The 21,853-nt window shown below is 39.5% G+C and overlaps 1 protein-coding gene across 8 annotated transcripts in view; it reads right to left on the bottom strand.

Moving 5' to 3' along the window:
- The window catches only part of LOC145964236 (serine/threonine-protein phosphatase 2B catalytic subunit 2), an 83,957-nt gene that overhangs the window by 19,517 nt on the left and 42,587 nt on the right, over positions 1-21,853 (bottom strand). For all 8 annotated transcript variants that reach the window (XM_083086741.1, XM_083086742.1, XM_083086744.1 and 5 more), the window contains exons 5-9: positions 17,642-17,787; positions 4,216-4,355; positions 1,455-1,626; positions 1,158-1,284; positions 828-908 (exon numbers count right to left, since the gene is read on the bottom strand). In XM_083086741.1, the coding sequence (XP_082942867.1) occupies positions 828-908; positions 1,158-1,284; positions 1,455-1,626; positions 4,216-4,355; positions 17,642-17,787 (666 nt within the window). The remainder of the gene's footprint in view (positions 1-827; positions 909-1,157; positions 1,285-1,454; positions 1,627-4,215; positions 4,356-17,641; positions 17,788-21,853) is intronic.

The following is a 21,853-nucleotide window of genomic DNA, read 5'->3' as shown; positions in this document are numbered from 1 at the left end:
GCGCGCGGGCGGTTTTTCGCGAGGCTCGCGCTCGGCCAATCCGGACGCGCGTGCACGATCGATCCCTCTTCCCTTTCGGAGGAGAATGCGGCGATTCGCGCGGAACAGGATGTCCCGATTCATTTTTCATCGTTAGACCGTCGTCTCCGACTCTTTTCTATCGGCCCTCGCGGCGGGACATGAGGGATGAATCCGCGCATTCTCCCCGGGTGCACGTAAGTGACGTGGCCTCTCTTAGATCGTGTCGGAGCTCGTAAAAGATTCCAGATATTAGCGGAATCTCGACCCGTCTTATCGCATTTCGCCCCCGTCCGGCCCCGTCCTTCAAATGGGACAGATAAGATTGAAACGTGTCTCGCGTCACTCACCGTTATTAGAGAGCGCATCCCGGGCAAAATAAATTTACCGAAGTCGAGATTTCATCGGGAAGTCACGGTAATAGTTTGCGTTTCCCCTTCCACGATTGTTTTCTTATCATTACGTAATTAGACCTTAAACGGAATGTCTCTCCAATTTCCCCGAAAGATGGCCATCGAGATGAGATCGCGACGTGTTTTCTTCTTCTTTTTTTTTTTTTTCAAAAAAAGCCCTTGTGTGATTACGCGATTGTGTGATTCTCACTTCGTGTCTTGTACAGGATTTTTATTAGACAAATAAATCTCTCAGACGCGTTAAGGGTAGCATCGAAGTAAGAGGGTACAACAAGGCAAGGCTCTGATCACGATATAAGAGCGACCAGTCCGAGTGCCGATTTTGCTCGAAATATCTGCAAAATAATAGTGTATACGGATTAAGGTGGGGGGAACGAGCTAGATGATGGACATTACCTTCCTCGAGCGCGTCGTCGCCGTCGCTCATCAGCTCGTCGTCCGAGCAGATGTTCAGCACGTTCACTAACATTTCTGTGACTGGAAAATCCAAAAATCGCTATTAAATTCTGAACAAGGCACTTCTCAATAAACAACCTTGCAATATTCTTACATATCTCGAGGCTTATTAGAAATTAATTATCTAAATTATCACACATTTTAATTTTTCTTATACGCAATTTTTTTCAAGATACCCTCTGATCATCAGAGATCTTGCATTAAAAAAAAAAAATAGATATGCGGGATTAATTTTTTTATAAATCCTCGTGTGCCTCCGGCACGACTTACCTTTCTCGCCGACAAACGGCAAGGACCATGTGAATACGTCCATGAAATTGGGTAGCCAGTAGGGATGTGGCGAACAGTTGAATTGCCTAATATTCATCACGTTGTTCTCGTACTTTAACACCGCCGCCTGCGGGCAATAACGAGCATCGGATTTTTACGATTGCCAGGACCAATATACGGTCCCACCACCGGTGGTCGTATATAAACGGACAATGCTCCGCATTTATGCGATTGTTAAATTAATATCGATCGCGACAGGTTGGTGTAGCTTCACGCAGACGCAAAACGGACTTTTACCTTGTTGTTGTACACGTCGAGATAGTTGGGCGCGCTGAAGATGGTGATAAGCGATGGGAAGCCCGTCGTCTGAGATTTTCGGTACATACGATATCCAGCATCCTGAGCCTCGTGCGCCCTTATAATGCTGAGCAAATTGTTGTTTTGCAGAAAGTCGCAACACGCCGCGTAACTGGAAGCAGAAAATTGGGAGCTTGAGTGTCAATAATCATCGTAAAGGAATTTTCCAAGTATTATACACGTATGTATAATAATTTAGCTGTATTAATGCATCTATTTAGCACTTTAGTATTTTAATAAATAATGATATAAAACACCTGGCTTAAAAAATTTACAATCAAGTAGAATACCACAATTTTCAGACAAATTATTCGATAAAATTAATATAAAATAAATGTGTCTCATAAATATTCGTATAACACAGATTGTGAAAATTAATAAACATTTATTTGAGGAAACCGTGCACCACAAAATCGCGACCTAAATTATGTCGTAATGCTCTTTTGGCACTCGCATCGAAAACAATTATTCGACTGCCAAATAATCAATCTTAATTTGCCGAAATACACAACAACGATGCAATTTTATTAATGTCACAGTACGAATCTGCAATTGTGCGTTGGAACGTTAAACATTTAAGTGAGTATTGTCAATTTATTTCCCGACAGTAAACTCTAAACCTCGCTTTCAACTTGCTAAATTCATCATAGTTTGAGTTTTTTTAGGCTTTCGATCGCTGTCAACCGGACATTGGATAACGGACGGTCGTGTCACATGGTCTCGTGCGGGCTCGCATAAACAAATTAAACCCTGAAAGACGTCAACAGGACGACCCTTTTCGCGCTGCCATAACTGACCTGACCGAGCATCGTGAGAAATGTTTGCCCCGCGTCGCGGCAGGATCATTAGCAGCCATTAAGAGCCGTTCGCAGCGTCGACAAAGATTAATGACAAGATGAAATCTCTCGAAAACCGCACGGTCGGTATCGATCCTCGAAGTCGACGTATCCTAACTCCGATACCCACGCATTTCAGGATGCGCGACGATAAAATACAACGTGTTTGGCTCGGTTGGTTCGTCAAAAACGTACGTATAAGTCGCTCGGAGTCGTTAAGGGAAACCTCCTTCACGAGTCGGGCGCGAGTAGCGCGAGTCAGGATATGGTCGGACGACCGGCGGGTGATTACAGTAGCTAGACTACTTGCATACTGCTCGAGACGCGGGGGTGATTTATGTTCGCGTGAAACTTAATGCACCTATCCTTGTACCTATCCTTGTACCTATCCTTGGCCGAAACACGATAATGCGAGAATCGAAAATGAGAAATTAACCGAGCTGGCAAGGTAAGGCAAGGCAAGAGAGTTAACGCCTCACCCACAACGTCTTCATAACGGCCATTATTATCCTATCGCGATCGCGATCATTTGCGCCGACGTGTATATTAATCAACACAGCTCTCTCTCTTGATCATTAAAATTACTTTCCTAAAACTTCCACGCCATATCTGCTGAAGAAACACCCGAGTGCGGTCTAAATCCTTCGTGGAAAATTAACTGCATCGAAATAAAAATGACATTTATAAGGATATTCAATATCGATCCCTGCTTTCCTCCCCATTGGATAAGTTGTACTCTGAAGGATTAAGATACTGGAATTTTCAATTTATCACGTTCTGCCTCGCAAACAATACACGCGCGATAAACAAGCGGGCAGGGAACGGACGAGCAGGTGAGACGGTTGACACTTAACGAATCTCGGTGCTCATTAGCACGGCCATTCGTACAATTAGCGGGTCTCTGAGAGAAGCTGTAGCGCCTGCGGTTTGCTGACACGGCCGTTATTAATCCTTGCGTAGGACAAACCGCGGACGTGTCCACGGACGCTGACGTAGGGTGACTCGACGAGGGAGCGAGCTTGACATGTAGGAAGATCTCAGAACCCGGAAGGGAAAGAGAGAGAGAAAGTCAAAGTTACTTCGTTTCACGCTATGTGATCGCGCGTGGGCTGCGCCCAACGTACTTCCGGTTGCTCGAGACAAACGGCGAGATAATTACCTCGTGGAGCGGAGGAAGAGGAAGGGAACGGACAGCTGGAAAAGCGAAAAAATCGAGTCCGACGACAATTGCGAGATATATCGCGCAAGCATATCGTATTTCCACGTGGCAAGAGGCAAAAGGAAATCTGGCCACTGCGCTCGGATGGCGAGAGACCTCGTTTCTCTCTTTTTTTTCCCCGCTAATACGGCCTTTTATTGTTACATTAACGCGCCGTGATAAACCGACACTGTATATATCGATCTGTCTCTGTTAATAACGAGTATCGCGCAAATGCATTTTTTTATATCATTTTTTAATATTTTCCGTCAGAAAGTGTTCTATTTCCAAAACGAGTATTATAACTCATGTAGGTTTGTATATTTGGTTGTATTCGGTTTTTTTGGAAAAAAACAATTTTTCTGATTTTTTTAATTCAATTCTGAATCGACTTTATAGAAACACTCATGATTTTTTAATTAAATAAAAAAAAATAAAAGGTAAAGAGTCTTTTAAAAATATTGACCAAGCCTCGAAGGAAAAAACAGATACAATAAAATCATATTCTTCGATTAATCTCTACTAAATACACTAATAAATATCATACAATCGATAAATTGGAGAAAATTGGACACTGTTGGTCGGAAAAATCGATCCTACCCCAAAGTTTGTATTGTAAAGTTAACATATTGAAGGCAAACTCTCTCTCAGAGACCACGTCACTCACCTGTAAAAGTATGAACAACCCCTGACGCTATTGTGGGAGAAATGCTCCGCATTCTTCTCGTTGCCAAAGTCCTCGAGGGGATCCGACCAGAGGAGATCGCACATCGGCCCGAACGCCGGCGGCTCTTTGAACCTGTCCAACTGAAACAGCAAGTCAATCGAATTAGCCCAAGGATTAAACTGACAGCGCAATGGATTGTTCGCGCGGTCGCGCGCAAACACGCCGTAATTTTCGGCGTAATTGTACGAGCCATTGTCGATTTTAGCGAATTCGCAGTGGTTTGGTCAGTTGGATTACGCTTTGACCGATCCTCTATTCGGTGGCTTAATCGGTTATGTTGCGCGTGAAATTTTAATCGTTCTGTCTCTCTTTCGATTTTATTCCTTGTTCATCCCGTAAACTGTCAGTATCGAAATGACGATAGTTGTGAAACTGTCGCTTGGACGCGCTCAATTCCTCCATGTTCGAGAGAAATGTGTCTCAATATGTCGAAATTTAAAATTAAATTGTAATTTGACAGTGATTGGTGCGTGGCAGTGTCGACATGCGGATCGAGCAGCGACAGAGTCTCGAGGGGAGACAATTCTGATGCGAGTTTACGTGTTATGACAGCGCCAAACGAGGTGCGTGTAAGCCGGATCGTTTGGCAGATTGCATTAATCAGGCCACGATATCTGACAATGTGCTCACCGCGGATTTCTAAATGCCTGTTGGCTCCTATTAATTGGTCGCTAAGCTTTGAAATTCAATATTTGACATCGTCAAGATGACGAAGCCAAATTCTATCACCATGATTCTATTTCAGAGAGTGACGACGTGTTACTTTTCCAATATATAAAATTTTATATTTAACAGGATGTTTATTCAAATTTTATAAAAATATTTCCTGTCCCTAATTTTTGTTCAAAAAAATTCCAGGTAAAGATAACATTTTAAGGATTCTTTTAATGTAATTTTTAGCGTAATTTTTTAAAATAAGTTTTTTTCATATGCATTGTCTAATGCTTTTCATTCATATAAAAGAAAAACACACAAGAGCCATTTATTTTTCAAGTGCGAGATTTGCAAATGTATTGGAAAAATTGAATAGCTTTCGTAAGGTAATTTTTCACTTGCATAATATTTTCATTTTTTATCATTAAAATTATAAAGAATACTGTATATTTAAAATTTTTGTTAAAAACGTAGAATAAACAGAGACAGGTAAATATTCACATTTTAATCACATAATTCACAACTTGGCGGACTGCCAATGTCGACTGCTTACAACAGCAAAATGATCAAAGAGAGAACTTTTTTAAAAATTCCCTGAATTCTAGAGTAAAATTCCAGGTTTCCCATGTTTTTCAGAGAATAGACACTCTGTTTAATGTCACCAAAAACAGTCATATGCACATTTGCATAATCCTTAAGTACGTTAAGTTTGCAAAACGATTATTTAAGTGAGAGACAAAAGCTGGACAGACCGAGTTACTCCCGAGCTATGAAGCACCCACAAAACTCACGGTAAGGATTTATTCTCGGCTCGTGCCGAGTCGAGCCACTCCCCTCGAATCGATGTAAAGGCTTGAAAACTTAGACGGTCAAGTTTCGCCGTGTCTACCGACGAGTTTCCGAGAGAAGTGGATATCGAAGTCTCGGGGAAGAGCACGCAAAGACAGACGCCGCAGACGAGGGCCCTCAAATATTTGTTCCGTTGATCTAATCTCGCCGAGGAAAGTCCGCCGGCGCGGTCCCATATCTAGCCGCCTTCGGGAATCGCGTTTAATGACTTTCATGAATATGAATGATTCGGGAGGAGGAGGGAGGATATTTCGCGCAACGAAACGTCTCGCTATGGCAAATATTCAGCTCTTCCCTTCGAGATGCAATCAACGCTGATAAAATATTGAGAGCGAAGATTGAGATTTTGTTTACGTTATTCATACGCTTCATTTCTTCTCGTCGTTGCAACAACGTTGGACTTTGGCGAAAATTTTATACAAATGCGTGTGTAATATTACACAAGTCTGCATATATCTTTGAAAATACATACAAAAGGAAAATAAGATATTTATATTTATTGTGCAGATTTTCTCGTTTTTTTCATAAAGCGATATCGATTCTCAATTTGATTTCGCAATATGTGCAAATCATTTGCGACTCGATACACCGTGAAACTCTTTCGCTCGGTTTTTATTAAAATATTTTTAAATTTCCACATACGATACCCGCGTGAAATAATATCGCACGATCGTTCAATCGGCAATGAAAATAATCCCAAACGCGAGGATTAAAACCGATTTTAAGCAATGAGTTCACTCGCCAAATATTTAATCGAAATAAATAACATATGGTATCGAGAGAGAGATGCACAATGAATTTTATAAATGCAGGATGACAATATTCACGAAATATTATTCGCGATACATTATTTTAAACTTCAATCATAATAAAGATAATGATAAGATAGTGTTCGATCTCAGATTATGAACAAGTATAATAGACAAAAGGATTAAAATCTTTCTCCTTCTATTTATCTAACAAACTAATTATTAATTACATGGAATAGCTTATATAAATTATTTTGCATATTTTATATTTTTTGAAAAATAAAAAATTCAATCTTTTTTCTTTATTCTCTCCCATAGACAAAAGGATTAAAATCTTTCTCCTTCTATTTATCTAACAAACTAATTATTAATTACATGGAATAGCTTATATAAATTACTTTGCATAATTTATATTTTTTGAAAAAAAAAAAAAATTCAATCTTTTTTCTTTATTCTCTCCCATAGACAAAAGGATTAAAATCTTTCTCCTTCTATTTGTCAAACACACTAATTATTAATTACATGGAATAACTTATATAAATTATTTTGCATAATTTATATTTATTTGAAAAAATAATTAAAAATTCAAATTCTTTTTTCTTTATTCTCTCATATTTTTGAATCCCCGCGGCATTATCGACGTGTCCGATAACACACGTGTCGGATTCCACGATTACCTGATCCCAAGTTTGTTGCACGTGATCTTGATGCGAGTGACATGTAACAGGTTGCGTAATTACGTTGAATGGGTCGCATTAGTTCGCGACCCGCTTCCGCGTGAACGCATACATACACGGTGTATCGGGCGTTTATTATGATATAATGAGCAGTCGGTGCGCGATAATGACAGCAGCATTAAGTGAAGCGAGCGCGCCTTATGGCTCCCCTATCGCGTTCGCAGTATCTATAACGATTCGCAATAGTGCTTCAATAACGCTATCGCGTCAGTCTTGACGCTTTTCATCTCAATGTCGATCTCAAAATTTAACTGCAACTGCATAAAATGTGACGTAACAGAAATCATCGAGTCTCCACGAGTCTCGCGTTTCATATACAAGATGTCCTAGACTTAACGAATCAGCCGTTAATGGTAGATTTCTGAGATCATTTGGAGGCGAAAATTCTAATACCAAAATGTTGAGGAAGACTTCATAAAAATGTCCAAACTACTGACTACTGTCGCATGGAAAACACAATCGCGCTCACTGCAGAATCCTATTTTTTATTTTATATTGATCCCTCTATCGATATCGATATTATCGCGTTGTACGCGGGCCTCTTGATGCGCTATATCCTGAGCATAGGAGAATGAAACGCGCCGATTGGTAATCTTTAATCTTTTGTAGCGCCGAAACTACATTTTCCTCAACATTTTGGTATTAAGATTTTCGTTTCCAAATGATCTCAGGAATCTATCATTAACGGCTGATTCGTTAAGTTTGGGACACCTTCTATTAAAAAAAAAATAATAAAATAAAAATATTGGGATATTATCCTAATTATTTATACGATATGGAACCAGATAAAATTACGTCATTTGTCGCAACTAGCTAATTATGAATATTAAAATGGGGGGAATCCCGCTCTTTTTCATTCACGCGAGATATGAATACCCCTTTTTCTCTTTCGTCATGCGAAAAATTCCCATTTGAAAGAAACATTAATTAAAATCGTGGTCTCGTGCCAAATTGTGGTCGTCGCAATGGCGCGGCTCGCGGAGGGTAAGATAAAGTGCGAAGGGGGGGGGAGAAAGGGCGGGGGAGAGATGGGAGAGAGAGAGCGTCGTTCCGCGGCACGAAACAAATGTAATTCAACATGACGCTCGGCTCATTTCCTTAATGGAATGTTTCCTTTGCCCGTGACAGACATCGTTATGCATCGTCTGTGGATTACGGGCGAAAAATCGTTCCACGCTCGCCCCTTTTCGACCTTCTCTAGGAGCGGAAAACGCTCGTAATGCGCCGGATCGGCGCGATTCTCTCTCTTTCTCTATCATGTCGCGACGCCACCGTTCTCGTTCGATCGATACACCTCGGACAGCGCTTTGTGTCGTATATCACACATAGAGCGTATCTCAACGGTATCCTTTACGCGTGGTTCCCACGTGGAGGATCCCTTTCAATCGTGCCCCCTGTCCGCCCACGCTCCCTCTACCTCATCTCACGATGACGCGTGTTTAATCGTGTTTGCCCCTTTATCCGCGCTCTGCCCGCGTAATCCGCGATTTATATTAATCTCTGGGAAAACACGGCGCGTAAAGATCAAAGATAAACGCGTCCAGCGAGACCTCCGTCCGTTTTGTTGCCGCTGTCGGCCGTTCTCAGAGGGAACATGTGAAATACGAAAAATGAACGGGAGATCGCAATACACGGCGCGCAAAAAAATCGTTCAAAATGGCTCGCGGCCTCGTTGCTATATATATTTATAAAGGCCAGAGTCGTTAATCCTAGTTATTAACGCCGCCTTTCTCATCGACGCGTATGATAGATGTTTCGAGATATTTATTTGTTCTCGAGAGAAACGTTGGTCTTATTTTTCCAGCAGAAATTTTCTTAGAAAATACCTTTAATCGTGAAAAATTAATTGATTCCTCCCTCAGTAATTTTAATCTTTAATTAAATGAGAATGTATTATTGTGAAAATCGCGGAGCAGGAGATACGATCTGGTCCACGCTGGAAGGCACTATTCTGAATACGCTCTAATTAATTGAAATCCGTGTCTGTCTTCCTTCTGATGGCTCTTCCACCCTCTGCAAAGGACAACGTTCAGAACAGCCTGGTGCACCATCAGCGTTAAGAAGCACAAACTCTCCCTCGGGTAATTTTTAGTCCCACGCAGGAAGACTGAGTTCCCGCGATAATGCGATTACGTGATTACGCGTGATTGTACGCATACCTCAAGTCTCTCGGCTGGTAACTTGCTCGCTACTTGGGCATATAATCATCCTATCCCGGAGCTCCGCTGAAAGTTTCACCAACCAACAGTTCGGCTCGTTAGTCATGCGGGATATTTCGCGTTGATAGCGAGACGCAATTCTGCCTGCCTGGCAAATTCTCATCGAAAATTTAGGTGAATTGTCCTTGTACATCGCCGTAAGAAAAACCCTCGTGGCAGGGGAGCAAGTGTATGTCATTTATGCGCAAAGTTTCGACGCACAAAGGCAGGCGATACAAAAGAAGGTGGAAAAAGGGCAAAAGAAGCAGGAGAAACGAGTAATGCATTAATGCAACCGGGGTTAATGAAGTCGGACGCGGTTTTTATACCGAAACAATTAGCGATCGTGCCGCTAATCGCGTCCAATATTTTCGAATAAAGAAGATACGCGGTGCTTTTTTTCGCGTGGAAACAATAGCGGACGCTAGCGATGCGAGCGAGAAAAGCTCGTTCGATCGTTGTTAAAGGCTGAAATAAATTCGCATTAAACCTGACCTGAACGTCAGGCTATTCTAGCGTTTATTTTGCGCATGCAATCCGCAACATTTCAATCGACCAAGTTGCGAGCTAAAATGTTCTACATATCACTTCGCTTCACGAAATAAATGTAACAATGTTATATTTTTATCGCGTTAGGTATAATATTAAATCAAAACCTTTACCTTCTCCTTCGATAAGACAATTCAAGAGTGATTTATTATTGTATGTCGATTGTATCTTGTCATCATTATTTACATTTCATCCGTATATATCATATTCGCGATTTAATTCACAGATAAACGAAATCAAAATTGATAAAATTGAAAATTTTTTAAATAAAATCCACTGATAGAAACTAGTATTTTCCAGAAAACATCGGCAAAAATTGGTCTCTTCTATTAAAAATATTAAAATAAATCAAAAATTTTTTTATTGGTATTCTTCAATTAAAAAATGTTATCTAATTTAAGCTTCATCCAAAATAATAAATATAATAATACTGCAATAAGTTAAAAAATAATAAAATAATAAATATAAATATATAATAAATTAAAAAGTGATGTATAAAATAAATTAGTTTTTTATGACAAGGTATTGAATGGTAAGCGCGAACACAGATAAATATTGGTGAATATTTTTAATTCTGTTACTATTACATTTTTCTTATTAAATAAAAAATATAATATAAAATTTAATAACCTTTGTATCTCTAAAGTTTTTGTTTTAAAACTTTAGAGATATAATGGTTATTAAATTTTATATTATATTTTTTATTTAATAAGAAAAATGTAATAGTAACAGAATTAAAAATATTAATATAACTTATACTATATAATATAACTTTTATACATTAATTTAAATTAGTGTATAAAAGTTATATTATATAGTATAAGTTATATTAATATTTTTAATTCTTTAAGTTAGTATAAGTTATATTAATATTTTTAATTTTATAAGTTATATTAATATTTTTAATAATATAACTTTTATACATTAATTTAAATTTAAAAAGACTATTATTAGATTGATTTTTTTTTTGTCAAACTATAGCGATGATTTATTAATTAAAGGAAAAATTTATTTTTCCATAGATATATATTTTAGTAAATCAATTATTTTTATAATTTTTACATATCAATTATTTTTATAATTTTTGCCAGTTAATTACACTGGATGAAGCTCGGGACGGCAAGAGCCGGAATTTACCATGATTATTTCCACTCATCGGACTTTTCCGGCCAGCCCTGCCGGAAACTGACATAGAGACTCCCACGATGGCAGACACGACGATAATACCTTAATGATGCATAATTAAAGCGGCGAGTCCGCTTGCTAGCTACTCCGATCCCGCCGCAATCGCCTTACGACGGATTATATAAAACTTGGCCCGTTCAGACGTTGATCCCACTACTGCGAGAGATACATACATCTGGCACTGCCAGCCAAACAGGGGAGCTTAACAGCGACTTGGTTTTTGTGACCGTATCGTCATCGTATAGATACGGTAGAATTACGAGGAAAGCCTTCCCCCTTCCTCCTCCCCCTACCTTCATCATGTTGTGTTTCGCGATGTCATTTGGTATTCATATCGTTTGTAGAGCGTTCGCGCAAAACATCTCCTTTATATCGCCGGGACACACGGAATAATGGAAAGAGGAGAAATGTATCCGTTGCATACTGCATGGTGTCCTATATCCTCCATATCGTTCACATTATATCGGAAAGGGAATATCGCGATTCTGCAAATTAACACGGTAAAGCGCCTTGATAAGGATTTTGCATACAACGCAACAACAAAAAAATGAGCAAGTATAGCTCTCGTCTTGTATATCCATCGCCTACAGGAAATGGAATATTAAAATTCTCGCTGCGCTAGAGCCGGAATTTTCTTGCGGATCAAAAGATTGCGTGTTTGAAATGGAAGATGCAGACGGACGCGGGAAAGATAGTAGCTGGAAACCTTTAAAGATCCTCGTGAAGACAAAAACGCGAGAGAGAGAGAGAGAGAGGAGTCTGCGAACAGCGTTTGTCCTTGCAATTATCGACTTCCGATCGCTCCTCGATCTCGGAAAATTCAACGGGGCAGAAGGGAAAAGGAGAAGGAAGGCGAGCGCGATGGATGTCAGATCGAAGGAGCGACGAGGATCTCTCTGCCTCCGATCTTCCCCCTCGCACGTTTACACTCTCGCTGTATCCGCAGACTCGTTTTTCGCGATTGTTCACGTCGAGAAAGAAACCGGGCGATCGCCGCGAGGACGGACAAGAGAAGTGGGTTAACTATCGCGTGATCTCCCCCGAGAAATAGACCGTAATTTAGAAGAGTAGACGCGGTTCTCCTCCGGTCTCTCCTTCTCAGCGCACGTTTTTGCTTGTCAGAACACTTTGAAATTATTCGGGGGCTCTCTTAATTAATCTACGGAAGACAAAGGCCCATTGAACGCGGATTTATTTTTTTCCATCGATGAAAAAAAATATATAATATTTATAATTTTATTTTTATATATTATTTAAAAAATTCTATTATTAATGAGAGTTTAAAAAAGGTTCTTCAAATCTCCCCTATCTCTTTTTCTCTCATCTTAAATTAAACGCACGTTCTCCGATTTTGGAAGACGTTTTTCGTTCTCTGGAGTCGAGCAGAATCGGAAACAATCGTAGGAGACTAGTAGTTGTTCGTGGCAGGGTGGTTTTTTGCTTCCTACTTCTACTTCGATGTCCCCTTGTTCTCGGTAAAAATGGAAGTCGAGCAAAGAGAATCTTGGGGGATTATTAATTGCCAGATATATTATTCTTGTAGGAGTATTCGATCGGTGGCTTTTTACGAAGCGTGTCACGGGATACGTTTACGTCGCGATCGGAGAAACGAGCGAAATCGCGAACTGTCTTCGTCACGGAAGTAAACATCTATTCCTATCAAGCTTTTAAATATTTATGGAACGTAGTTTGTAGAACGATTTATATCTCGTGACCCATGTGCGTGCGCGTGAATAGTTTCATGTTTTTATCGCCGCTATACTGCTTCGTATGTAATGAATAGCAAAAGAATTATATTCCAGATTTTTAATTTAAAAAAATGTAATTAAAAAGAAATGTTTTTTTAACAATTTCGCGGATTAAAAGTATCCATAAAATAAAATGATATAAAGAGAAGATACGAGATATATAATTTTCCATAGATTCGACATTCCTTTGGTCTTTATTTTGAATTTTTAAAATAACAGCATTTTTTTTATTTTATTAAAATCCTATGATTCTTAATATTGAGTAAATGTGTCTTTGATTTATTAGCATAACATTTCTCAATTTTAGAAAACGAAAAGAAGATAAAATATTTGAAATTTTTTAAATATTTCGTTTCTTGTGAAAGTTATCCTTATTATTAGCCTTTTATCATTCGCGTTACGTAACACATTTGGGACCTCCTTATATCATGACACTTTACCCGATGTTATGTAAGTGTTCAGTATCGCGCTTCTGATTAAAGATTAAAGTTCTCACCGTGAAAACTTCGCGGAATAATTTTCTCAATTTTTTCTCCCCCCCCCCCCTTTGCCCCGAAGAACGCCCAAAGGAAACACCGTGCCGGGTCAATGCGTTCCAAGATTGCCCCGACGTTCTTTGTACCTCATCGTTTCCATCCCCTGCACCCCTCTCTTCAACCCCTCTCATCCTCCCCTTCCCTTCCCACCCCCCTCTGGCTGTGCGCCTCGCCTCGCGTTGTTATTATTATTCTTATTAAAGCGGGCTCGCGCGACACGCATACACGTGCATACGCGCATGCGAGCGTGCAAGACGATTAACTTAATAGCGGTGCGATAGCGCGAGCTCGCCCGCTATTTAAAGCGGCTCCCGGAACACGATCGCATAAATCGCAAGTTTTCAGCCGATAAAACGCACGCGCCTTGCACACGATTGCCCCTTCACCCTCTGTTCTCGTCCCTCTATAAATTAGACGCGGGTAATGCGGCACGACCGATAAGGAATTGAACGGCTTTAATAAAGATCTACGGCTCCTCCTTCTCTCCCTCTCCCCCGCCCCCGCCCCTTCTCCTCTTCTTCGCGCGCTTCCGAGATTAACGCTGATCGTTTCTCGATGTTCATTTCAGTGGATTTCTCGAATCGTTAATGATCAACAGTGATTTTCTCCCCGGATGTGTATAAAGGATCTCCTGAATCGGGGCCGCAATAATTGCGTTTTGATAAAACAGCGATTTGGGGTGTGATTTGGTGGAGTTTTAACGAGAACCTGTCAAAATGTCATGGATTTCTTATTTTAAGTTACTGAAATTATTGAGATGCTTTTATCGGAATATACAGATTTTCTTCGAGATGAAAAAAATTTGTGATTACGTGTACCAATTTATTCTCCAATATGTTCTCTTTATTTTAATCTAATCGCGACCACTCTAATTTTAAAGTTTTATGTACAGTATATCTAACAATTTATTTGGAAACGTGCGATCAATAGTACAAAGCGAAACATTATTCTTTTGTAGAAAAACAAAAATTATTTTTTGTAGAATACGCGATTTACTTGTCGCAAATATTGCTCGGCTGGCATTGGTACAGTAATTCGAGATAATAATTCAGGAAAATTGTATTTTTATTATCCATTTAAAATTCATGCGATAAGCATGTGTTGGTAAAAAATATATTTTTTTCGTGCCAAGTAATTTTATTGATCTGACATCTAATTTGAATTTTATTCTGACACGTGGATAATAGTTTCTAAAATATAATGGTAATTGGAAACATATATTATCATTGCAAAATATACCTGTACATTTTTATTTTTATCCTTCACGTGAGTCGGATAACTAGGAAAAAAAAATGAGAGAAATGCTAAATTATTGGAAATAATATAAATATTATGAGTAATTTTATTTTAAAAAGAGGAAACAAAATAATTGTGAAATGTATTAAAAATCTTTGCGATTGAAAGCTATAAAAATAATAATAAATGAAATGTTTTTTTTTTTAAATCCGTTAAATTGACGGATGAAATAAAAGCAGATGTACATTCAACGCTGGTTGTTTTAATGTTAAACAACTCTCGTGACACTCATGCGAATATCCCTTTTCACAAATTAAAATCTTCAGTTTCGAATGCAAAGAATATAATTATGCGAATGCTGTTTCAAAAATATATCCAAGGTTTATTTTTATTCCCTCCCCTCTTAACCTCTTTAAAAAGATTAATGAACTATCTCATTATCTTTTACTGCGACGAAAGTCTCTGAAGGCAATTCACTCTCGTCGAGATGCCTCATGCGAGTCACGATCAAAGATTCAGAACGATTATCCGGTTAGCAAAAAGCGAAAAAAAAGTTAAATCGAGCATTTCTAAGGACGCGAACCGGTCACGTTTTATGGGTTCTTGCTCTCAAAGGATATCGTGATATCGTCCGACTGGGACTGTCAATTTCCATATCAAACGTCTTGAAACGTCGGCGATAAAACTGTTTGGCAATAAAACATAGATTTCGAAATTCGGTCTCGTGATAGAGGGTGGAAAGAGAGAGAGAGAGAGAAAGAAAATTGCGATCAGAATTTATCGATAATAAATTTTCGCAGAGGACTTGCTCATGCAGAATAATATTTATTACTGTCTGTTAAAAAAATCTTTAAACGCGTTAGCACAGTTAAATATGGTATAATTTTATTAATAACCTACTTTGAGATGCGAATTTCGATTTATCCTTAATTGACTGTTGGAAGGCAAACCCGTCCAAAGGCTCTCCGTGCAATTTCGTAATCGATTTATATCTCCGCGCCACATCTTTCTCGTTATATTCGACTCGTAGTTTCTCTCGAGTAAAATTACATACACTTTTTCCCCGGGCATTTTTATTCCAGACATGTCACGTTCCAAACCCCGGGCGAAGTAGTCGGGGATTAATCTATGTCGTTTTACGGTGCCGCATCATCGTAATTGTGCGTCGTTTTCCTTAATTAACTCGGAAATGTTGAGCTCTGCGAGAGCTCCGTCGATCTTTAAGCAAGATTGCTGCGCTTCTATTTGACCTTCTCTCTCTCTCGAGATGCCATCTCTCTCTCTCTTTCTTCTCCTCCATCCGTCTCCCTCTCTTTCCCTCGATTTCGACCGCGTTGTATAACTTTACGAGGGAATAGCGAGAATGAAAGCGGGAATGTCCCGAAACACACACACACACACACACATACCGAGACGAGACGCAATTCAGGGAGCTGGCGTCGCGAAAAATTCGACGAGATGCTTCCCGAAGGAAAGGACGGACGCGATCCACGGGCTCGATATGAAAATAGCACAAATTTTTACGGGCGCGACGAAATACAAAGCTGCTCATCGCTCTCGTCTCTCGAGCGTATCGAGGCGAAAACCCGACGTGGTCGATAGTCGGGAAATACGGGTGTCACGTCGGAAATTTCCGACGTGAAACGCGATACGCGCGTGGAAAAGACGCGAGCCCTCGAAACAGATGGAAAAGCGCTCCGAGTCGAGACGAGGAGGCCGGATGAGAGGGAGCTCGAGGAATCCACGAAGAATCCATTTTCTGTCTTTAATGGCGTACGGTCAAAATTACTCATCGCGAGAATAAATCGCTGCTCGATAAATAGAATTTATTTATAATATTTATTTATAATATATTTATTTATAATATATTTATTTATAATTTATTTATAATATTTAAAACGTGCAGACAATAATTACACACATTTTTTACTAATTTATAGGAGAAAAATAAAGCTGGCAAGATGATGGCGTTGGAAAAGTATGATTATTACGGTTTCCTTTATCACGTCGATCGATAGAATCGCTGATAATAATAATCATACACAACGATAATGACGGGAGATCTGTCAAACGTGAACGCTCCAATTGCTATTGTTTCGCTCCGGCTGTATTTAACGTATTTTACGTGCGTGTATAAATTGATTTCGTTGCTTATCTCGAATCTCGTAAATGTAGGTATAATGTAGTCAGGATATCGAGACGAAAGAGTGAAAACCGAGGGGGGCGAGAACGCATTTGGGGCGCGTGCACGCACGCCCGTGTGTACCGCACGCAATGCAGGAAGGTGAAAGGCGTAGGTGGACGGATCGATAGAGCAGGTGGCAGCACGTCGGTGCTCTCCCTGGCTCGCTTCCGGCGCGGAGAGTCCAATGACACTCACTCGGCCGATCGAACGATTGGCCTGGCACGATTATGAGAAACAATATCGAGGCTAATTTGCGCGAACATCGGCGATCGAGTCCCGTTTGGATAAGACAGTATTCGGGTCTTAATCCCCTCCCCCTGGATTATGCGTAATTTCCCAGGAAAAGTTCGCGAAAGAATGATTTCGATAAATTTAAATCGTATTAAAAATTTGTATTAAATTTAAATTGTATTAAAAAATCGATTTAGAAACCTGGTTTCTCCGATGGAGATTTTTGACAGATAATTAATTTTATATTTACATGTAATGTCATTATAATGAGGATTCCATAGAGATCCCCATTTATGTATCTGAAGCTTGAAAATGTTGTTTCATTGTTTTTATATATCAACGATATTAATTTATATTAAAAGATGTTGTATGAATTAAATTTGTATTAATTTATACAACAATAAATTTCGTGTTCTACAATTTAACGGGCTCACATGTAGGTATTAGTGCGATATTGTGTATTAAAAAAAATTAGAAAATCTTAAATGAGAGGAATTTATGGCACTTACTTTGCGGATATCTTCTAAATTGTGAATTTCCGGCGACAGGCCGCCGTGAACGCAGAGGAACTGTTGGTTCATGAGGGCGGCGAGCGGCAAACAGTCGAAGGCATCCATGCACGCGTCGTACACCCTCTCGGAGTATTTTATTTTACCTGAAAAAGCGAAAGGGAGACCCAGATTGAAGCGCTGGACAAATGTCTCTTCGCATAAGAAGGGCAAAAAAAATTTATCCATCCCAACGTTATGACACTTATGTCAGGTTGCTTCCGGTTAACTTCTTACGAGATAGGGAGATCGGAGGAATTCGTCGTGGCCGACGAAGGAAATAAAGGGAACGAGGAGGGCGAGGCCATGAGGGAGCCATGAGAAAGGATACCGAGAGGTTGGAATACGCGTGGCTCGCTATGGCCACCATTTCGCGAACGACCAGCAAAAAGGATGGCAAACACGGGAGCTATTTCACGTCCTCTCCCGCGCGTCCTCGCAGAATAATGGACATCCTGCGACGACCAAGGATCTACCCGCGGCCGCGTCGTCCACGCCTGTTCTGTGTCACGCCAATCTCGCGACCTAAGCACTCCTCGTCTATCGTCGTGTACAAGCGCGACCCCGATGTACAGAGCTAGAGACCATCTCGCCGGTCACGAACTACCCCACCGTGAAACTTCGTGCGGTTGCTCGTTGTCTCATTTCTCAAGTGAAACGTACCGATCCTCCGCCAAAGTCCGTGAGTTTACTCTCCTTTTTTCCCCCCGATTTCCAACTTCTGATTACTTTCGTAACTAACTTGCACGATGTCGTCTGATGAAAATTAAAGAGAACGAGAAATTTTAAATTTCAGAAGGATTTCGGGTGTGAAAAGCTCCGATTTCTCTTTCTCTCTCTCTACTTTTCTTTCTCTTAAAGCTATCGTTTCCCATCTGAAAAAAATGCGACCTCGGAATTTTTCACGCAAGACACTCTATATTTGCCACGTCGACGGAGGTCCATCGGATCCGGTGTCCAAGGTGACGCGCGAGAAGGATTTCCTGCCAATAAAACAGAGTAGCCTCGACAGGATAAAGATTTGTCGGCGCTCAAGCTAAACGGATCGCCGCCCAAGATCCTTCACGAGGTCTCGCAAATGAACGACCCGACTGCTGGACGTGGGAGCTTCTTCGGGCTTGCAGATTAAAGTTTTGCGGAACGGATGTCCGTAATATCGCATCGAGGACGCAGCTCTCGCGTCTCGAGATTATTAAACGAGAAAGAGAGATGCTGTCGACGATGTTTCGGAAAAGTCGGTCATCGAATACGTATAACACCACGATTCATAAAATCTGAAAGTTGTTATTAATAATTCAAGTGAGTTTCTTAGTTGTAAATAATAATTTATTATATAAATTTATAATAAAATAAATTTCTTAGTTATAAATAACATAAAATTGCACGAAATTAGGATTAACAGGATGTTTATATATTCAAATTTTAGAAAAAAATTCCATACATTTCAATTCTTTTACATATTTTTCTTCAAAATTCCAAATAAATATTTTAAAGATTTCTTGGTGTAATTCCTAAAATAAGTGTTCTTATCATATGCGTATTTTCTAACATTTTTTACTCATAGAAAAAACACCAAACTACTTAAACTTCAAGTGCTAGATTTATAACTGAACAAACTGAATAACTTTCGTTAAGATGGAAATTTTTAACTTTCATATTTTCATTTTTTATTAAAAATTAAAATAAAGAATATTTTATATTCAATATTTTGTTAAAACATTGAATGTATAAACAGTAACAACATAGTATATATTTATATTTTAAACGCATAATTCATTTGGTTTGCCGATTGTTATAATAAAATGAGAATAAAATTGAGAGAATTTTTTTTTAATTTTCAGAATATCAATAAAACTATCAAAATTATCTGATTTTTCTTTATGTACAAAAAATTTCCTGAAAATTCCAAGTTTTCCCGGAAATAGACATCCTGTTAAAAAATCTTAGAAATCTTTATAAAAAGAAGATTAAAAGTTCTCATAAAGAGAAATTCAGATAAATAATTTCAGCAGAGAACATTTCTCTCTCTCTCTCTCTTTCTCTCTCGCGCTAATAAGTATGCAATTGCTCGCGTAGAGACAGCATTTTGCTTTATTTCCGTCGTTGCAAAATGCGCGCGTCGGTATTTATCGCGATGAAAATGGTTTCGGCGAAATCGCCGACGATTTAATTGCGCGTTCGTTCGCGTCTCCCGCGCGCGTTTGTGGACGAACGATCGTTTTTGGCGGCGAAGTCCATTTCGAAACGACACCGCGTTATTTTGGCGCGCGGCCAGCGCGTCCCGGCTTCTTGCTCGAGACGCGCGCGAGCGACAAGATGGCCCGGGATAACGCGTTTCTCGAGCCCGGTCTCTCAAGGAAGCTCTAGTCAAACTGCTAGTCTCCAGCAACGTCAGCCTCGTGAAACGGGGCCAAGAAAAATGCGAAATAATCGTGCTCCAAGTTAAAAAGAGGTGAAAAAATCAATATTCCAATCACAGATGTCTATTTAAATTTTGTAAAAAAATTTCCTCAAATTTCTAGATAAAGAGAATATTTTCAAAATTTTTTGATACAACTTTCTAAAATAAGTTTATCTTTATTCTATGCATTTTCTAATATTTTTCATACGAAGGAAAAACACAAGTCGTTTAAGTTTCGAGTGTTGGATTTGCAAATGTAGTGGGAAAAAAATCTGTACAGCTCGTAAGATAAGCATTTTCATTCCTTACGACTAAAAATTACAATAAAAAATACATATTTGCATATTTTGTTAAGTTGAATGTATAAACAGAGATAGATATATATTTATATTTCAAACAGATAGTTCACAATTTGGCTCATTGCCAACTGCTTATGACATAAGAGCAGAATTATCAAAGAGACAATTTTTTTTTTTAATTTCCGAATCCTAATAAAAAATTCCATAAAAAAATTCATGATTTTTCCAGGTTTTTCATATTTTTCCAGGGAATATAGACAGATGTAATATGAAAAGTTTATACAAATTTGCTATATACGTTTAATTAACATTAAAAGTAAAATAGAATTTTTTAACATCAGAATTTTTAACATCTGTTCTGCCTCAACACACACAGATTATATACATAATTATTAACAATATCTATTTAATAAAGATAATTAACTAAACTAAGCGGGAAAAAGTGCAAAGTTGCAAGTCGTGCAAAATTCGCGTTTGTCTATTTGACGTAAAATTTTCATATGGAACGGAAGTCAAATCACCGTATATTATACGTGATACGATGGTAAAAATGATATATTTGTGGTATACAAAATATATGACCGCAAGGAGTAACCGCACATTTATCTTGATAGAACCGGTATCGGACCTTTCTATATGTCACGGTTAAGCGCGTTACATTTTTCTCACGTCATTGTTGCCTGAATTGGCGGAAAAATGTTCGCGCGATGTCGCAAAAACGCGGGAAAAAATGCGACCGGATGGGATGTACTCTGCGCACAATATATTATCGCAAACCACTGCATTTCCGCGAATATTATGCTCGTTAAATAAATGTGATAGAATACATTTAGCTCGTTATTGTTCTTTCCCCATTTTTTTTTCGACATTACAATCCGCCTCGAATTGTTGCAAGTTAACGCGAGGGAAAAATGCGCGTGACAATTTCCAAGAGGGGGAGTTTTCGAGCCTCTTGGAACTGAATTTGCCTTCGTTAAGTTAAAGAAGGGAGAAAAAAAAAGGAGAACGAAAGGAATCTCTAGGAGCGTGCTATCGCGACGTCGTATCGCGAGGAAAAGCTCGGGCCGCTGGAGATAATCGCAATTTTCTCGATCGGCTGGCACGTGAATGCCGGCGTAATAGCAGCAGGTAACTAGGCCGCGTAAATAGGCGGTTGTGGAGAAAAAAAGGAAAAAAAAATATACATGTATACGCGAGAGAGCGCACGCCCCCGCTGGCCGCACCTGAACGCGGCCGCCAATAAATGCAGGGGGAAATCCCCGTGTTAAAAACGATGATTAAAGCGTAGCGCGTGCGCGCATGCGCTGGGATTTTCGCGGTTATTGCGGTTATTAAATGCGCGCGGAATCGGGGTCACCATGCGTGCGCGAGCGAATTTTCGTCTCGCGGACGACCCCTACGCGCATTTCCCTTAATATCGCGGGCGGAAATGGCCGTTCTGGATTTAGGAGGAAATTAGAACCTTCTGTTCTC

This window comes from Camponotus vicinus, unplaced genomic scaffold (assembly GCF_025532165.1).
Source record: "Camponotus vicinus isolate PSW18456_S1 unplaced genomic scaffold, iyCamVici1.0 SCAF_13, whole genome shotgun sequence".
NCBI lineage: Eukaryota > Metazoa > Arthropoda > Insecta > Hymenoptera > Formicidae > Camponotus > Camponotus vicinus.
This window is presented reverse-complemented; position numbering and strand designations above follow the sequence as displayed.